The sequence below is a fragment of the Halichoerus grypus genome, chromosome 15 (assembly GCF_964656455.1).
Source record: "Halichoerus grypus chromosome 15, mHalGry1.hap1.1, whole genome shotgun sequence".
Classification (NCBI taxonomy): domain Eukaryota; kingdom Metazoa; phylum Chordata; class Mammalia; order Carnivora; family Phocidae; genus Halichoerus; species Halichoerus grypus.
The window spans coordinates 13,246,974-13,267,464 of record NC_135726.1 but is presented as its reverse complement, the minus strand read 5'-3'; the positions used below and the strand labels follow the sequence as shown (position 1 = coordinate 13,267,464).

The 20,491-nt window shown below is 36.5% G+C and overlaps 1 protein-coding gene across 1 annotated transcript in view; it reads left to right on the top strand.

Annotated features, from left to right (window-relative positions):
* Positions 1-20,491, top strand: part of HYDIN (HYDIN axonemal central pair apparatus protein) — a 363,815-nt gene that overhangs the window by 88,418 nt on the left and 254,906 nt on the right. Inside the window, exons 7-8 of the mRNA XM_078062394.1 lie at positions 880-1,004; positions 18,960-19,161. Of these exons, the coding sequence (XP_077918520.1) occupies positions 880-1,004; positions 18,960-19,161 (327 nt within the window). The remainder of the gene's footprint in view (positions 1-879; positions 1,005-18,959; positions 19,162-20,491) is intronic.

Genomic DNA, 20,491 nt, shown 5'->3' with positions numbered 1-20,491 from the left:
CACCCCATCATGTCTATGTGCCCAAGTTCTATTTTCAAGGCACAGAACTTGTCCCCAGTTTGCCTTTCTAAATGCTCTCCACTGATTTCCAGCTCGCTGTCACCCGGGAGGCTGACCTGTATGACAAAGGCTTCTGGTTCGGTTCAGCCAATGGGAGTCCCAGCAGGTGATCAGACAGGAGGATGTGAAGTTAGGGCACTCTCCCCCATAGTGTCTTCCCCGTGAGGCCATCTGGGCTGTCTCTCTTGACTAAAGCTCCTTGCTCCTCATATAGCAGCATTCTCGTAGGACTCCTGCAAGTTTCAAAACCACTCCTCCTCCTTGGCCTTTTGGGCCTAGAGGTCATAATGGCTTTACTGTTTATAACCCTGGGGGATTGTATCATTTGTAGTCCCCCTTACCCCCCTGTTAAGTAGACCCTTTGTTAAACTGCCCTCAAGTTACCCTCATGTGATTGTGTGATCTTTTGGGACTCTGATACAGTTTTCCATCACAAAACCTTCTCTTCATTGAACTGTCACAAAACTTGATTTTTGTCCCTCAGAAGGCATTTATCTTTTGCAAATTACAGTATTTGCATACATGTTTTAAGGCCGACCACTGGAATCCCTCCATGAATGTTAAAAGGATGGCTGAATGGCAAGGGCACACACAAGAACATTACCTTATCATTTTAAGTTTCTCTTACACTTGCAGATCTCGTACTGCTATTTTAACCTTAAAACCAAAGTTCTTTCACATCAGGGGGAAAGTGTACTTTACTTCTGAATCACCAAATTGTGGTGTTGGTTCTGAGCTTTGCTGCAGCCCAAGAACCCGCATGTCTCCTCACACGAGTCAGGAACGTGCTCTGATAGTGTGTCTCACCATGTGCTGCAGGCCTTTCTCTGTGGAGCCACCTGCCGGAACCCTTAACGTGGGGGAGTCCATGCAGCTGGAGGTGGAGTTTGAGCCACAGACTGTGGGCAGCCACAGCGAAAGACTTATCGTGCATTACGACACAGGTATGCGTGATTCTTTGTTAAAAGTTCTACATGTTAAGAAAGGTCAGATGGAAAATGTGGGGAAGCAAAATGGGAAATGGTTACTTTGGCTGCATTAAAGTAAGCTAAGATCCACAAGGTAAAGAACCAAAGAATGAATGTCTCCCACAGAAATAATGTTGAGCCAGATGTAAATCCCACCAGACTGGTTTCTCCAGAAATACAGCTCTCAGGAAGGAAACTACACCCTGAAGTCACACCAGTAGCTTAATGTTATTTATATGTAATGAAACTTGAAGGTAACTGAATACCCCATGGGTTTTCCACTTGATTTATTACTGCATTTGTCTCACGTTTAAAAAATGTAAACCCCAGTTCGGAATGTTCTCCTGTGTGCTGACCAGTCTATGTAAGATCAAGTTGCCTTAATCCTTAGAATGTGCAACATCTTACTTAAATGTAGTTCTGTGTCTATTGCCTCCAGCATTTTCTTGAAGGCCACAGTCTGCATAATCATGAAAACTGTACATTGTTTTTGCCAATATTTAATTTATGGTCATGTATGCTGCACGTAGATTATGCAAGTCTCCAAAGTTGGTTGTTAAATTAATATTTTATTTTGGCAATGGTAATGCCAAAATTAATATTTTAACATTGCCATTTATTATTTCATGATTTATTATTTCATGATTTTTCTCATTTCCTGCTCCATTCTTTTTTACTCATTCATGTTTATTGACACAGATTATCTGCATCAGAAGGGCATTGTAGGCAGAAAACACAAGTGCACAGCCAGGGGAAGAGAAGCAAACGAGATTAGGTCACAGTTCAGAGTTTTTGGCTTTGTGGATACATATCTGAGCAGGACAGTTCAAGTCCTTGCCTAAGGACCCGTGGTGAAGTGGTCCAAGTTCCACGTCGCCCAGCGTAACAACAATGCATATCCAGTGGTCCGACCTATGTATCTTATCTTTTAGTTTAGGTCAGAATTCACTGGCTGCTAGCAAGGCAAACCTAACCTGAACTAGCTTAAGCAAAAAGGGGAAAGTTTTGATCCATATAATTCAACTGAGGAAGGTAAAAAGCATAGCTTATAACACATCAAGAACGTGCATTTTTCCAGAGTAGTTGTGTCATTTTACACTCCCACCAATAAAGCCTGAGACTTCCAATTGCTTCACATCCTTGCTGATAAACACAGTGTTGTCTTTTTTTTAAATTTTATTTTACTATATTATGTTCATCACCATACACTACATTGTTAGTTTTTGATGTAGTGCAGTGTTGTCTTTTTTTTTCTGCTACTGATGTGGGAAACAAAGGCAGAAAAAAAATGATTAAATCTCTTTACCACCTACAGCCCACTGACACGTCCTTGAGACAGGCAGTGACCTTCCTCTGGGGACTCAGCTGCCTGGATGTTAATACTTTGCTAAGGGCAAAAGGCAATCCTAGCCTAACACCCCCCCCCCCCCCCCCCGCCGCCCCAAGTAAGTCTAATTTAACATATAAAAATTCCTTTGAAAACTTCCTTTATCTCTAAAACCTCCAAGATATGTTTTGGCAATCATCCCCCAAGCATATGGCCCACTGATGTACATCTGAAGGGTCTCATGACTAAGATTTTATTAGACGGTAATAAATGAGCTTTTCCCAACAATAGCTAGCCTTCTCAGGATCCTGGAAGCCTTGCTTCCAAAATTCCTTAGAGACTTAACACTATCCCTAACCCCCTCCCATCTTGAAAGTATATAATGGGCCCCTCCTCATGACCCCATTGCTGCTCTTTCTGCCCACGGGTCCTATCCCCGTGCTTTAATAAAATCACCTTTTTGCACCAAAGACGTCTCAAGAATTCTTTCTTGGCCATCGGTTTCGAACCCTAACATCGTCTTTCCTACATCACTACTACATAGTGTTGTCTTGTTCATTTTAGACATACTAGTAGTGTAAAGCTATGTCTTCTAGTGGTTTTAGTTTTCATCTAATGATTAATTATGTTGAGCACCTTTTCCTGTGCTTACTGGCCATTCATATATCTTTTTTAATGAAGTGTCTGTTCAAGTCTTTTGCTCATTTTTTATTGAGTTGTTTTTTTCTTTTATTAATTGGTAAGAGTATTTTATAACTTGGTATTCTGAATACTAATCATTTGTCAGATATATGTATTGTTAATATGTTCTTCCAGTCTGTAGCTTGCCTTTTTATTTCCTTCATATTTCTTGATCAGCAGAAATTTTTAATTTTTGTAAATGTTGACATTATCAATGTTTTTCCTTTAACGCTTTTTGCCTTCTTGCTAGGAAATCATTACCTTCTCAAGGATCACAAACATAGTCTATGTTTACTTTTAAAAGGGTAATAGTTGTAGCTTCTTTGTTTAGATTGATGATTTATCTTTGATTTCATATTTGTATATGTGTGAGGTAGGGACTGTGTTTAATATTTTTTTTTAAGATTTTATTTATTTATTTGACAGAGAGAGCAAGACTGCGAGAGAGGGAACACAAGCAGGGGGAGTGGGAGAGGGAGAAGCAGGCTTCCTGCTGAGCAGAGAGCCCAATGTGGGGCTTGATCCCAGGATTCTGGGATCATGAACTGAGCTGAAGGCAGATGCTTAACGACTCAGGTGCCCCGGGACTGTGTTTAATTTTTCCCCCCATATGGATTCTTGGCTGTTCTCCCTTCTTGTTCTGGAATTCCAACCAGTTACTCTGTTATTCTGTTTCTTAGTCTATTATTACTCTTATTTATTCCTTTTTTAAAATAATAGATTAACATTTTTAAAAAAGATTTATTTGTTTGAAAGAGAGAGCATGAAAGTGGGGGGAGGGGCAAAGGGAGAAAGAATCTCAAGCAGACTCCATGTTAAGTGTGGAGCCCCATGCGGGCCTTGATCTTAGAACCCTGAGATCATAACCTGAGCTGAAACCAAGAGTCAGACGCTTAACCGACTACACCACCCAGGAGCTCCAATTATTTATTCCTTTTAACCTTTATTTTATTTTTTCCATTTCTTTGTCTTTGTAAAACTTGTCTGAATACTTTTTTCTCCTTTATTCTCCCTCTTCCGTGATGTCTCATCTGCTGAGTTTTAATTTTTCAATTGTATTTTCATTTCTGAAATTTTATTTGGTTCTTGATTCAATCTGTTCTTAAATCTGACTACTCTCTTTTATTTTTCAAGTTTCCCTTTTATTTCTTAAATATGTTAAGTATTGTTATTTTCATTTTTTCTGAGCATTTAAATATATTAAATCTGCTTATTTAGTTAGTTTGCTGTTTATTATTTCTGATGGTTTTCAACCACGATTTCTGTAAGGGAGGAAGAATATCTTTTTCCTCCACTCTTCTAGGCTTTTGGCTGGGGCCCCTGTACAAAAGACAGATTAAGAAGAGAAAAACATACAAATTTATTTAATGTAAGTTTTCCTTTGATGCATGCAGGCCGAGTCCAGGGACTCAGAAGGGTTCTGCAGGATTGGCCAAGAGGGCCCTTGGCTTCACGTGGGATGGAAATCAAATGTGAGCCCACAGGAAGTGAGAGCAGAGTTTATTGAAGATATGGAGAGAGCAGATACAGATGGAGCTTCCGGGATCAGAAAGGAAAAGAGGGAGTCTTGTCTTTGTCGGGGTCTGGTATACATGTCCCCTCAGGCATCCAGGAACTGGTTAGAACAAAGATCAAGGCCCAGGTATTATTCCTTGGAGCCAGGGGGCCTTGGCATCAAGATATCTAGAGCCCTGTTCTGGAATGTGCATATGATGGCTTCCTCAGGTCATTCTCACCTGGTTCTTCCTTAGATGTTATCTATTCTAGAGAAATCATTAACGCCTTGTCCCTTACAAGGAGGACATTCTGAGGCATGTGTAAAGTGGGGTGGGGGTGCAGGTCCCCCTGCAAGAACAGAAGCAGGAGAAGGAGCAAAAGCAGACTTTTATGGAGTCCTTCCATTTCCCTGTCTCCTCTAGGCATGGGAGCTTTTGTAAGGAAATGAAGACCTGAAGGAGTGGTTAAATTTGAGTTGTTTTTTGGCTAGGTTTGATGAAGAGTAGAGAGTTGTGGAAAAACATGTTAGGACGAAAAAGGGTATGAGCTAAGTGTGGTAAACTTGGGAAAACAGCAAGGCCTATTCATTCAGATTCCTCTCAGTGTCCCTCTGTCTTTGCAGACAAGGGTGCTCCTTTCATCTAAGTATAGGAAGGCACTTTTCACATGAAGGTTTTACAGCCTGCTTTGGCGGAAGGTCAGAAAATCCTTCCTGACCATTTCTCAGGTTCCTTCAGCTTGAAATATTCAATATGACAAGGTGTGCCATATTTTGCGATAGTGTGTCCTGAACCTCATCATATCTTACACTCTTTCATGTTTTGTAAATTTTGGAGTTAGCATCCCCACTTTGGGCAGGCCCTAGACTTTATCTCCTGTCATATGCACACAACTCCGTAGTTAAAGCAGGAGTTTAAGGGTTAACAAAAGCCATTAGGACAAAAGACAGCCTTGGCACTACACTATTTCCTGCAATTCTTCACTTTGATGTTCTTATTTTCTGATAGGGTTAGTGATGAATTTTAAAGCAGTTTAAAAAATATCAACTATTTTAGTTATTTCAATCTCCAGTTTAATTTGCTGCTTAAAACTGACTCTATGTCTTTTTTCACATCATTCAGCATTATTTATAGAGTAGTTCATCTTTCCCCACTGTTTTATAATCCTCTCTATGTAGCATAGTATAAATATGGGTTTATCTCTCCATATATTTAGGTTTTCTGTAGTTTCTCTCAGCAGTAGTTTTCTGGATAGAAGTCTTGAACATTGTGGTTAGATTTATTCCTATATATTCATTATTTTTAATGTTTATTATTTACATATTAATTATGTAATTTTATTACATTTTTTATTGAGGTATAATCTAGATACAATAAGATGCACAGTTCTTCAATGTACAGTTTGATGAATTTTGACAAGACCTGTGTGATGACCTCTCCATTAAGGATAGAGAACATCCCTGGCTTCAGAGAGTCCCCTCATGCTCTTTCCAGTCAGTCCCTCCATCCCCATCCTAGACATTCTGAGTCCTATCACCCTAGTGTCATGTTGCTTATTCTTGGACTTCAAATAAATGTGCTCAATAGAGTATATACTCTCTTGTGTCTGGTTTCTTTCACTCAACATAATGTGTTTGAGATGTATTCATGTTGTTGTGTGTATCAAATTCCCTTTTTTACTCTTGAGCAGTGTTCCACTGTATGCTTATCCATGGTCCATTCATTCTCCTGTTAATGTAACTTTAGTTTGTTTGAAGTTTGGGGTTATTATGAATAAAGCTCGAATAACCATTCTTGTACAAGTTGTGTATGTGTATGTGTGTGTGTGCATATGTTTTTTTATTTCTCTCAGGTAAATGTTTAGGAATAGGGTTGCTGGGTCATAGAGTAGGTATATGCTTAACTTTCTGAGAAACTTCCAGTTTTCTAAAGTGGTTGAAGCATTTTACATACCCCCGCCCCCCCGGGTGATGGATAGGTCTTCTAGTTACTCCACATTCTCATCAACTCTGGGTCATTGTCAGCCTTTTAATTTTAGTCATCCTGGCTGCAAAGTTATTATTAGCCAAATATCAACAAAAGTTTTATTTTTTTATATTTTGTTTTTAATTGGCATTTCTCTAATGACTAATAATGTCGAGTATCTTTTCATGTGCTTAGACCATTTTTATGTATTCTATTCTAAAGTGTGTATTCAGATTTTTTGCCTATTCTTTAGGAGGTTGTCCTTTTGTTATTGACTCATAGTTTTTTTTTTTATATATTCTCAATACAAGCCTTTCAGAAGTAATTATTGTAAGTATCTCCTAACAGTGGATTATCTTTCTAATTTTCTTACTAGTGTCTTTTCATTAGCAAAAGAATTTAATTTTGATGAAGTACAGTTTATCACTTCCTTTATAGCTAGAATGGTATTTTTCTTCTAATTTTATTTTCTAAATTTTGGGAGGATATATCAAAAAGGAGTTGAATTTTGTATATTGATCTTTTATATCTTCAAACCTTGATAAATTAACTTACTGACTCCTAGTTTATCTGTAGATGATTTTGGATTTTGTATATACACAATCAGGTCATCTGCAAATAATGATAGTTTTATTCTTTTTCAATCCTTAAGCCTTTTATTTCTTATTCTTTCTTGCATAGCTAGGCCTTTATCAGGGTTTAATGGAAATGATGATGGCAAACATCCTTCTGTTGTTCTCAGTCTCAGAGCAGAAGTTCTCACTATTTCATCATTTAGTATGATGTTTTTAATGGACACTCTCTATCTGATTAAGAACATTTCCTTCCATTTCTAGGTTTCTAAGACCTTTAATTTTGAATGGGTGTTGACTTTCATATATTACTTCTTCTGCATTTTTGAGATGATCATATATTATTTTACCTTTTCATGTAATGGCTTTGTCTTTGGTTGAAAAAACAAATTGGTCTCATAAAACAAGTTGGGAATTATTCTACTTTTTTATTCTCTGGAAATGTCATTTCTAATATTCATCTTATTTCTTCTTTAAGTGTGAAAAAGTCACTTTTCAAGCCATCTGGGCCTAGAGCCTTTTTTGGAGGTTTTTAGTTATTCAGTTATTTACTTTATTTAGTACATTTAGATCTACTAAGGTGTTTCTATTTTTTTCTTGTGTAATTTTTGGTAAATTTTTTCAAGGAATTTTTCAGTTTAATCTAAAATTTTAAATTTGTTGGCATAAAATGTTCATAATAACCTTAAACTTTGTGATGTCTGTAGGCTCTATAGTGAATCTCCTCTTTCATTATTGATATTGGTAATTTGTGTCTTTTCTCCTCTTTCCTTCCTTCCTACGTTCCACCTTCCTACCTTTCTTACTTTCTTTTTTCATTCTTGAATTTCAACAAAAGCCTTTGTGTTGCTAGTGTTGATAGTGGATGAAAGTGAAAAATATGAATGTTAATAAATTCAATCAGTGATACATTTTTTCCATCTGGATCTCTGTATCTTTGTGAGGTATCATTTTCATTTATGTCAGCCCCTAAAATTAAGTATTGGAAAAATTGTGGCCTTAGAATTATGTTTGGATTACTTTATCACAAGGTATTTTAAGTCAGGAGTTTAAAAAAGAATGAAGCATTATCAATTTTTGTTGGTAAACATAACTGTTGATAAACATACCAAATTATCTTTAAAATATCATTCATTTTATGAAAACAATGAATCGTGGATCACTACCTCAAAAACTAATGATGTATTGTATGGTGACTAACATAATAAAAAAAAAAGAGCCAGTAAAAAAAAAAAATCATTCATCTTTAGCTCAGTGTTTTACTTTGAATCATATTTTTAATACATTTGACATGTGAGTAGTCTAGTATATAGTATAATTGTAAATGAACAAATACATAGGGTGGTGGTATAATGTCAAAAAATTTTGTTTGGTTGGGTTTTGAGACCAACAGTTTAGAGTGCTCATAGATCAATAGAATCAAAGCTTGAGAGAAGACTTAACTAATAATCAAATCCAGTCCTTAGGTTTTACAAATGAAAAACCGAAGCTTTAAGAAATTAAGTGGCTTGCCCAAGGTCGCATGAGTAGCAGAAGTGCAATTAGAACCCAGGCTCAGACTCTAACCTCCTGTGCAGTGCTTTTTCCACCAGAGTGAATCATCTCCCCAATCTCTCATCCCACTACCTATGTACTTTTACTCCTTTAATCTCTTGACTATGAAATACAGCTTTCAGTGGTCTTCAATCTGTATTTTAACTTTTGGGTCAGTATTTGGATTGACACCCATACTTACATTTTTAGTCATGTGCTACAGGAAACAAATATTTGTGTATTAAAATTTAATCACCATGGCAAAGTTGATTTCCACTCTGAGGTTCTGGTGTCAACTTTGGTTCACAAAGTAATTTCCTAAAGATGCAGATAGAGGTAAACTATCTTGTAGCATTTTTCTTTACATGAAAGGAACTGCTGATAAGAATATGCTTTCATCTTTATTGTGGGTTATCAATGACCGGAACCTATAACCTTTCATTAGTGAAAAACAGTAATGACTGTCTAAACACAATTAATCATGGAGCTTTTCCAAGCCATGATCATTGCCTTCTCATTTCACTAAATAAGCATCTGATTGAAATTTCTGCAGCTGTTTGAAGTATGAATTGATTTGAGGAGGGAAATTTAGCATGGATTTTTTTCATACTTCCTCAAACAATGTTCCAGAAGGAGGAACACTGATAATCCTCAGTGGGAAGTACTCAATCACATTTCTAACCGTTGTGTTTATGCCCTTCAGTTGCTGGTCCTCCATTGTATAGAAATTCTTGATTAAATGCAGCTAGGAGATTCTTCTTTTAATCAACCAGAGTTTGAACTAGAGCTCTAGAATTAAGGAGGTTGAGTGTAAATTTCACCATTATCTAATATTTTACTCATCATTATTTACCTGAACCATCACTCTTCCATGCTTTCTTCTGTATTTGGCTTTTTGTGGTGAAACCAAGTTTGTTTAGGGAATTGATGTTACCCCAGAAATGATTTCATTACCTTTTTATTATATCCTAAAAGAGCAGAACTGAAATAACTTGATACCTTTTACAAACTCATTCTTCCAGAAGAGATTAAGAACACAATTACTCAAGATTACATTCTTTTTTTTTTTTTTTAAGATTTTATTTATTTATTTGACAGAGACACAGTGAGAGAGGGAACAGAAGCAGGGGGAGTGGGAGAGGGAGAAGCAGGCTTCCTGCCAAGCTGGGAGCCCGAAGTGGGGCTCGATCCCAGGACCCTGGGACCGTGACCTGAGCCAAAGGCAGACGCTTAATGACTGAGCCACCCAGGTGCCCCAAGGTTATATTCTTAAAAACAAAATAAAACAAAACTAGAAACAAAACAGATGAGTAAACTAATTCTATCATTTTCAATAAAACTGAGATGTGAAAATATTATTTGACTATTGAAAGACAGATAAATGGTTAATTGCTCAAGTTTTACACTTTTTAACTGGGTATTGAGAAACTTTATGTAATCTAGGGGTTCAAGGAGATATTAGTATTTAGAACAGGCTTTAAGAAAAAAGATACTAAACCTTTGGTTACTTGGATGAACCCTAGAAGTAGGAGCATAGAAGTGGTTTTTTTTTCCATGCCTGGTGAGGTTGCTGTCACCTTAGAGGTGACATTAACCACTGGCATAATCAGGAAATGGAGCTGTTAAAGTATTATGTCTCTTACTGAAGAGGAGATATTTCAATTCAGGAGTCAGAAGTTGGCAAATAGGCTCTTTTCCCCCAAAGGCATCATGATGTATTATTATTAAAGATACAAGTAATCATAATATTAGTACTTCACAGGACAGCTTTATAGTCAGTTATATATTGTATTCTAATAAATCATAAAGAAGTTCTTTTTTTTCTCCTAAAGGCCAATAAAGGAATACCAAAATAGAACATAGTAAGTAATTGAGTGTTTTTGGCTAAGATCGAGTGCAATATGTTATCTTACAGTTGAAACTACTAAATAATATGTATCTGAATATATCTGTGCGGACTTACCTGCATAAGCTTTGTTTCAATGGTGCGATTATTTTTTTTTTTTAATTTTATTTATTTATTTGAGAGAGAGAATGAGAGAGAGAGAGCATGAGAGGGGGGAGGGTCAGAGGGAGAAGCAGACCCCCCGCCGAGCAGGGAGCCCGATGTGGGACTCGATCCCGGGACTCCAGGATCACGACCTGAGCTGAAGGCAGTCGCTTAACCAACTGAGCCACCCAGGTGCCCCTCAATGGTGCGATTATTATGATTAATTATAAGTGTGTGCTGTTATAATTAGAAAACCTAGCAAAACATAGTTATGGTAAAAGAGTAAATGTTTTAACATGGCTTCAGAGGCAATGGAAACATTCCTTGACCAAGTTTCCTTTTCTTCATTTCTTCTTCCATAGCTTAAGATAGGGAATAGCAGAAGTTTGGATACACGGATGGTCAAGGATTGTTTAGGAGGTTGGAATGAGGTTTCTGTAAATTATATAGCAGGTGAAGATTCGAGTCATTAGATGTTCGTATTTAAAAGGCCATTAGAGGACATCTCTTAACTCCATTATTTTATTTTCTTTTAGAAAAACTTCTGATGTATAGTTGACATACAGTGTTATATTAGTTTCAGGTATACAACATAATGATTTGGCATTTATATACATTACAAAATGCTCAAGTGTAGTTGCCATCTGTCACCATAGAAAATTATTGTGGTATCATTGACTATATTCCCTCTGCTGTACTTTTCATTCCTGTGACTGATTTTATAACTGGAAGTTTGTATCTCTTAATACCCTTCACCTCACTCCCCCCTTACCTTTTGGAACCAGCAGATTGTTCTCTGCATTTATGTAAAACCTTTTATTTTAGAGATGAGTAAACTGAGGCCCAGAGACATTAAATGACTATACACCTATGTAAAGCTGGAACTTGAACCCAGGTTTTTGGCATCTCCGAGGCCAGCATACTTTCTGTAATCCTACACCGCCTTCCATGTAGATGGAGAATACTGACTTTGACATTGCCACTGATGTGCTGGGTAAGCTCAGCCAAGCAAGTCTCGGAAGTTGTTTCCTGAACCCTTCAAAGAAAGAGCACTTCTGAAGAAGTTTGATTCAGCAGTTCACTTGCATGGTGAATTTGACCCTGCTGGTGACCAAGAGATGAGAAACACTCTTTCCGCCAACTTGCTAGTTCCTAGAGAATCTATGGCTCCACTCATACATTTTATTTATTGCCCTCTGTTGTCTGAAAGTACCGAAACCACAGTATAAAATGTATTGTGTATATAGCTAGCTTCACTTTTTTTTTGTAAACTTAGTTTTGTTCATATTTTTTTTTGCTTGATTCATAGTAGCAAAACTAACAAAAGCTAATGAGACTTCCACAAAACGTCTTTTTACCAGGACATTATCAATGACAGTGGCTAACTTCATCTACAGGGATCGTAACATTGAACCCCAGAAACCAAATCAGAAGGCAAGTGGGAACAGGCCTTCCAAGCAGACCCAAAAATGCCAGTGCTGGGGAACAGCCAACTTGTCTGTTCTGGCAGGCATAACATCCCTTCATCCTACCAGTTTTCTAAGTAGCTAGGGGTTGGGAGCCCTTTCTAAGGTTGTCTTCATGAGAGTGGGTGTACAAAGCAAGTCCCTAAAGCTGTGGAGACAAGAGCTATTGCTTCCTTTCCTTTGTGGATCTGATGATTTTTTGGAAGATGGATTGAAAAAAAAATCAGTATCAGATGGTTTTCAAAAAGAGTGTAGTGGCTTTTGCTGTATTTCTGGAAGGAACAGTTTTGCAGTGAGCAACTCAAATTGATGACTTTAGTCCCTCTGACCCTGAGATTTGTATGAACTAAGCCCTTGGATCTTTTTCCTTCATTAGACTTTCAGACAATGAAATACTTCAAATAGCCACAGAAGCACAGAAATAATATAATCAACCACGATTATATTTAATACATCTCAACATTTTGCTATACACGTTTCTTTCAGATGTTTTATTTTACGGATAACTAAACTGATTACAGATTTGAAGTCATCTCATTACTTATCCTGATCTAATTCCCACGGCTTGGTCCTCAGAGGAGCTGTATTGGGTTCCTTTTTATGGTATTTTTACATATTTATCTACCCATAAATCATGTTATTGTCTCAAGTAGTTTTTTTTTTTAACGATTTTATTTGAGAAAGAGAGCATGAGCGAGGGCCTGAGGAGAGGAGTAGAGAGGGAGGGAGAGGGATAAGCAGACTCCACACTGAGTGTGGAGCGGTACTCGAGGCTCTATCTCATGACCATGAAATCGTGACCTAAGCTGAAACCAAGAGTCGGCCACTTAACCGACTGAGCACCCTGCTTGAGTAGTTTTAAACTTGATATAAATGATATCATACTGTATATAGGGCGCCTGGGTGGCTCAGTTGGTTAAGCGACTGCCTCCGGCTCAGGTCATGATCCTGGAGTCCCAGGATCGAGTCCCGCATCGGGCTCCCTGCTCAGCAGGGAGTCTGCTTCTCCCTCTGACCCTCCCCCCTCTCATGTGCTCTCTCTCTCTCTTTCAAATAAATAAATAAAATCTTTAAAAAAAAAAAAAATGATATCATACTGTATATACCATTTCCCAACTTGACTTTTTCATTCAACATTTCATTTTAAATATCTAAACACATAGACCCATATAGCTCTGATTCATTTTAACTAATGCAACACACTGCGGCATGTGAACATGCTATAATCTATTCTCCTATTGAATATTAGGAGGTTCTTCCTAGTATTCTGCTGTTAGAAACAATACCACAATGAGTATCTCTGTATATGTCTTGTGCAGCTGTATGAGATTTTAAGAAGTGCAATTGCAGAGTTATAGGGCAAGTGTATATTGAGCTTTACTGGAAACTAAATTGGTTAGTCAAGTGGTTGTACCAATTTGTATTTTCATCAATACTATATGGAAATTCTTGTTTTTCCACATCCTTACCATATAGTTCCAAAACAGCATTGCCAAACTGTTTGATTTTTGTTAATCTGATGGTTATGAGATGGTATTTCGTTTTATATTTCTCTCATTACTAGTGCTATCTGGCAGCTTTACAATGTTGCCTGAAGACCCTATAATCCTTTCTTATGTTAAAGTTTTGGATGAGTAATGTGTTCATGTGTTCAAAAATTAAAGCAGTATCTTAAAAGTATACATTGAAAGGTGTCATTTCTACTTTGCCTCATTCACCCCACCCAGCTCTTATTTTATTCTGGTGTTTTTATGCACATAGATGAAACATGAATGCATATTCTTATTTTCCCTCCTTACATAAAAATAGCATACTATGTGAATTGTTCTAAACCTTACTTTTTCCACTTAATCATATATCCTGGAGATCTTTCCATATAACCCTGTACTTTTATACCTGCATGGCATTCCACTTTTAGGTGTAACACAGATTATTTAGCCAGTCTTCTCTTAATGGGTACTTTGGCTGTTTCTACTCTGTTGATCTTGTTCTAACTCACCTACAGGATAAATTCCTGGAAGTGGGCCAGAGGGTAAGTTGTTTTTTAAGCTTGATAGATATTTTAATCTGTGGCACCAAACTCACTCCATGAGTGAGGAAAAATGGTACCATTTTGCATTCCCATGGCAATGTATAAGAGGGCCTTCTCCCCCACAGTCTTGGCAAGAGATTATGTTCTCAAACTTTTGTTCTACGCAATGTATTTGGGGGAATGGTATATAAATACATCTTTAGTTGTGTCACTTTTATTATGAGAGAAGTTGAGCATCTTTTAACACGTATAGGGGGCCTATATATTTCTTTTCTTACAACTCTATCATGTTCTTGTACTGGATTGTCTTACTGATTTCTAAGACTTATTTACATATTTGGGGATTTAATTCCCTTGTCTCAGATATGAGTTGCAAATATTTTGGCCACTTTTTCTTTTGTTTTTACTTATATTTTTGCAGCATGCAAAATTTCTTTTTTCTTTTCTTTTTTTTTTAAGTAGGTTCCATGCCCAGCATGGAGCCCAATGCGGGGCCTGAACTCACAACCCTGAGACCAAGACCTGAGCTGAGATCAAGAGTCGGACACTTAACTGACTGAACCACCCAGCCACCCCAAAATTTCTTTTTTCATTTTTATGTAATCACATTTCTTAATATTTTTTTAGAGGAATCTGGATTTTGAGACATGGTTAGAAAACTTTCCCCTCAAAAGTTACAAAGAAGTTTTCCTGTGTATTGTTCTACTTTTATGGTTTCATATTGAACACTTAAATATTTTATTCATTTGGCATTTATTCTATTGTTAGATGGGAGTTATGTTTCTCCATATGGCTACCAAGTTGTCCCAGTAGTGCTTTTTATTTTTTTTTTACAAAGCTTATTGTTATGCCAATGATTTGAGATGCTGCCTTTATAATATAATAAATTCTAGCATGTATTTGGGCCTCTTTTGACTTTTTATTCTATTCCATCAATCTTTTAATGCTGGCTTAATTACTGAGACTTTATACTATGTTTTAATTCTATCAGTTCCCAAAGGATAATGACAATAATTCACGGTTCACAAAGCTCAGCAAACCCTTGTTAGTTCAAATACTGCTGGAAACTAAAGCAAAAAGAATGTCATAAAAGGAGTCAGAAGAAAAAAGAAGACACTTTACTTAAGTGGCAGACAATAATGCTGATGGCAAAATTTTCAGCTGAAATTATGGAAACCGTAAGACAGTAATGTGATATTATTCAAGTGCTGCAAGAAAAATAATGCTAATTTACAATCCTTTACCTATTGAAAATATCCTTAAAAATGAAGACAAAACAAAGATGTTTGTAGACAAACAAAAAAAGTCTAAAAAACTATAAATTCATGGTTGACATTGTTTCCCCCTTCATCACAGTGAAGAAGGCATTCCATTTTTTTTTTTTTTTTTTAGTTTCCATTGCTTCGGTTGAAAAGTTAGCTGTAATTCTAACCATGGGTCCTTTGAAGATAATATGTCTTTTCCTCTGACTGCTTTTAGGACTTTCTCTTTGTCTTTGATTTTCTTTAGTTTCACTACAATATATTCATGTATTAGTTTCTCCACTTGACATTCATTTGGGCTTTTTGAATTGTAAACTGATGATTTCAATCAATCCTAGAAAACTCTTAACCATCAGCTCTTGAAATATTGTCTTTGCTTCATTATATCTTTCCTTTCCTTCTAAGTTTCCAGTTAAACACTTATACCTTCTCACTCCATCTGCCTAGGATTTTAGTCATTCATTGTTCATTTTTCATATATTTTTATTTCTTCATATTGCCTTTTGTGTTTTCTGAACCATGTTCCATTTCACTAATCTTTTCATAAAATTATTAAAATTCTTTTATTAATCTTATTTGTAGGATTTAAAAATTTAGGTGATTTTATTTTATTTCTATAAGAGCCTAGTACGGCTCTTTTCCAAATTTTCTAGATCTTTGTTTAATTTCCCACTCCTTGGATATAGTTTCAAGGTCATCCTTTGTTTCTTTAGACATAGTTGGTTTACAATCTATATGTGATGATTCTGTTATATAATTCTTTGTTAATCTGTTTCTGTTTTTCTTATATCTGCTGGTTCAAACAAATGGAGTTTTGTTTCTTGGCATGCCTGGTTATGTTTGGATGTGTATTTTTAAAAATATTGAAGAATTTGAAACTTTGGATATAAGTACTTTCCTCCAAAGAGAAGTGAGTTGCTCCTGCTAGGTTTCTGAGAGTGAAACCAGTCCATGATCACCAAATCCAAGGACTGAAGTTCTCTCCAATCATAGACCATTCCAGCATAATACTTAACTCTGAATTAGGGGTAGTCTACTTCTAATTCAAACTCATCTTGAGGGTGCAGTCCTTTGAGGATAAGCTTGTTGTGGAGAAAGTCTTTTTGTTTGTTTTAAGTCCCCCTTTCTGTAGACTTAGGGTTTTGATTGCCATCCCTCCTGCCTGCACGGGAATGATAGCTCAGCATTGCCAAGAGTACCATATCCTTGGGTCAAAACTTTCTTCCATGCTCACTGATCTCTTTGGTCCTATTTTCCTTTAATTTTGGTCTGATTGTTCCTTACTGTCACGATGGCTCTGAAGTGACTTTAAGAAGATGCTTGTTAATATTTTGTCCAGATTTTAAAGTTATTTTAACAGGACAGTCTGTTACCTTAACCTACCTTATCATTGCTAAAAAAAGAAAATTACCTATGTCTCATTTTAAATAGTATATTGAGCCAGACCTATTTATGGTCGCCTTAGTTTCTTTAAGAAAGGAGCTACTTTTAAAGGGAAGATGGAAGTTGAGGTTAAAAATGTAATTTAAAAAAATATAAACTTATTTTTATTTTTTTATTTTTTAAAGATTTTATTTATTTATTAGAGCGAGAGAGAGAGAAAGCACAAGCAGCGGGAGTGGCAGGCAGATGGAGAAGCAGGCTCCCCACTGAGCAAGGAGCCCGAAGAGGGACTCGATCCCATGACCCTGGGATCATAACCTGAGCCGAAGGCAGACGCTTAACTGGCTGAGCCACCCAGATGTCCCTATAAACTTATTTTTAAAAGCCATAAAGAAAAGGACATAAGGACTAAGAGAAAAGAGACTTATTCAGAAAAAAAAAAAGTCATAGAGAAGTTCAAATATCTAATGGAGGAAAAAATTGCAACATAAATGACAAAGAGCTAATTTTTTAATATCAAAAAAGTCTCACAAATCAATAAGCAAAAGGTAAATTTCTCAAAAGGAAAATGAACAAGGCTATAATAGGCATCTCACAGAAAAAAGTCTTTAAAGTTCTTTAGTCTATGAAAAGATGTTCAACATCATCCATAACTAAGACTATGCAAATTAGAACAACAATGATTTCTCACTTATCATATTATTAAATTTAGCTCATCAGAAAGTTTAAAAGTTGAAAGAGTACATACCTTTATTTAGGAAGGGAGTACATGAAAATATTAACAGCTCTTACCTTTGAAAGGTTGGCCTAGGATTGAGTGAAGGGGAGAAGACATTTTATTTTCACAGTGTATGCTTTTATAGTATTTGGGAAAATTTTACTTTATACATTTTTACATAAAAGTTTAAAATTTTAGAGTCAAACGCCTAGATACTTTTTTCTTTAAATTTTGGGGAAAGTTTTTCTGTGTTCAAAGTGATGGAGCATAAAGGATGTTTGAGCTGTAGAAAGCATTATTAGTTTACTACGTGCCTGCTTGGTTAATACAATGGTGAGTGGAGCAGAAATGTTTGCTAAAAAATAAGGCACAAGTGCTTATGCTTTCTGGGTTCTGATTAAAATTACAGCAGCACAGATCCACAGGACGTTCCTTGTAGTTAAGTATTTCCTTTTTCTACTTTGATGTCAGAGCGAGGCACCAGCTGTGACATTGCAGAAATCAGGTGGAACATAGTTTATACGTTTGTGTCTCCTTGGAAGCCCAAGGGGCCTCATGTTTTACGTAGAATCAAGGGAATTGGTGCATCTTGAATGAAATCAGGAACTTAAATTACTATGCTGAATAAAGGTGTTCTAAACATTAAAATTTTAAAAATTTACACATAGTTTTTGTCTTTCTATTTTGTTTTCTTTCTATGTAACTACTACGTAGATGTGTGTGTGTGTGTGTGTGTGTGTGTGTGTGTGATTTTTTGTTTTAATTGCTATTGAAGGAAGTGATTCCTTTTACATAGTTGTGTGTTTTGTGGGGTTTTTTTTAACTAATGAAGTTATTAATTCTTTCTTTTTGATCCCCTTTGATTGGACTTAGATCCTTGCATGCTGAGCAGCTCGTCTTAGATATACTTGGTACGGTTACTTTAAGAATCAGAATGCCAGCTCATGCCTGGAATAAAGAGGAGGCATACAGTTATAATTCTAGAACTCTCGGGCCCTCATGGTTAGGCTGTAGGACTTAAAAATATTACAAAGAAGGGGCACCTGGGTGGCTCAGTCGGTTAAGTGTCTGACTCTTCGTTTCGGCTCAGGTCATGATCTCAGGGTACTGAGGTGGAGCCCCACACTGGGCTCCGCACTCAGTGCAGAATGTGCTTGTCCCTCTCCCTCTGCTTCTCCCTGTGCTCTCTATCTCTGTGTGTGTCTCTCTCTGGAATAAATAAATAAAATCTTCAAAAAAATTACAAAGAAGAAAAGGCAACACCCACCATAACAATTCATATTTTATGTGATTTTTACAGTGACCAAAGTAAGATAGTTTGATTCTCCATAACTATACCAAACATAATATTTAAGTTTTCTGATCATGTCTGATCTCTGGATTGATGGGGGGGGAGGAGAATGAAATGTCTAATGCTTGTGCTATAACTTCACCTTGGAGAAAAGATAGCCTAGTAGTCATTCTAGAATAAATCTCAAAGTGTGTTTGTACTTTGTTAATTTCTAGGTGAAAAAGTCTTTTTATCTCTGTATGGAGCTGCCATAGACATGAATATAAGGCTGGACAGGAATTCCTTGATCATTGAGAAAACCTACATATCTCTGTCCAATCAACGAACTGTAACTATTCACAACCGCAGTAACATCATTGCCCATTTCCAGTGGAAGATATTTGCTACCCAGGAAGAGGAAGAAAGAGAAAAGTATAGGTTTGTAAGAAAAATCACCAATATGCTGGAATTTGGGGGAACTCAAAGCTCAGTTATTATGAAAAAATCTGTGACTTTTGTGGTAAGTTTTTAACCAACTCAAACAAGGTCAGATTTTTATAACTTGGTTCCGGTGTATGATGCTCCTTTTTTTCATTTAAAGAACTTGAATTGAGCTATGTGGAATACAATGTTGTCCATCCCCAGTTAATCTTAACCTGGTTATAATTTATTAATAGCTAAACTCCTGGATTTTAAAGACCAAATATATCGTTTTTCACTAGTCTCTCAAAACTAACGTACAGGACTGTATTTTGTTTCATAACCCTAATCAGATTGGTCAGATTTCATAGTTTCTAAAAATAATCTCTTTTGGATTGGGATCAGTGTGGATTTTTTTTTCAGTGAGAAAATATTTCCAGAAAATATGAAGAATGAGGGAAAAGAAGGGCTTAGATATAATGGCTTTTATATTCTCAGCTTTAGTAGCCTTGTTCAATCCCTGCTAACCATATAATTTAATAATGATTTCTTGTTGGTATCTTTAATATTCTACTTTTTAGAATACTTCAGGCAGTGGAGAAAATAAAGTGGCAAACCAAACTCTTTTAACTAATCTCATCACTGTTAAATTTTAAATATTTCTTTTTACTGAATCTATCCCTGCCTCTTTTAAAGTCCATTTCCATTTTTATCTCCTTCCACCCTCCCTGAATTAGCCCTTTCGCTGCTTTCATTAGAATTTATTTCAGCCTTTTTTATTTGCCTCTCCATTTTCATTAAAGATTAGCCCTGGGAAACTTCAAAGCTTTGTTTAAAACCAAGTTAGTATGTGATAAAAATAAAAGTCTTAGGTCCACAGAAACCAGGCAGAAATCCCCCAGTGTTTTGTCCCTAATTGAATCAGAAGGAGCCGTGACAATGGCAGGACACAGTGGACCAGAGGCTTTATCATTCAGACAATGAGATTTAATCACTGGATTGCCACTGTGCCATCTTTAAAAAGTGAGAAAAGGAAAGCCTTTCCTGCCTAAAAACTTCAGTTTGCCTCATAGCATAGAAATACCAGTAGTTCAAAAAGGCAAGAGGAAACTGCTCATCCACTGCTTCATCTGTCCTGATTCCCCCATTCATGAGTGTCCCAACAATCAGAATGGCCCAAGCATGCTTAAAGATAAAATGGGAGAGCAGGTACAAACAAGGGACACTCCAGTAAACACAGTGTTTCAATATCCTGCTTGTCCTGTGGGCATAATCTTTTGGAGAGAATGGTTACACACCATCAGAAGGAAAGCTAGCTTTACCTTCAACTATGTGCATTTGACCATAT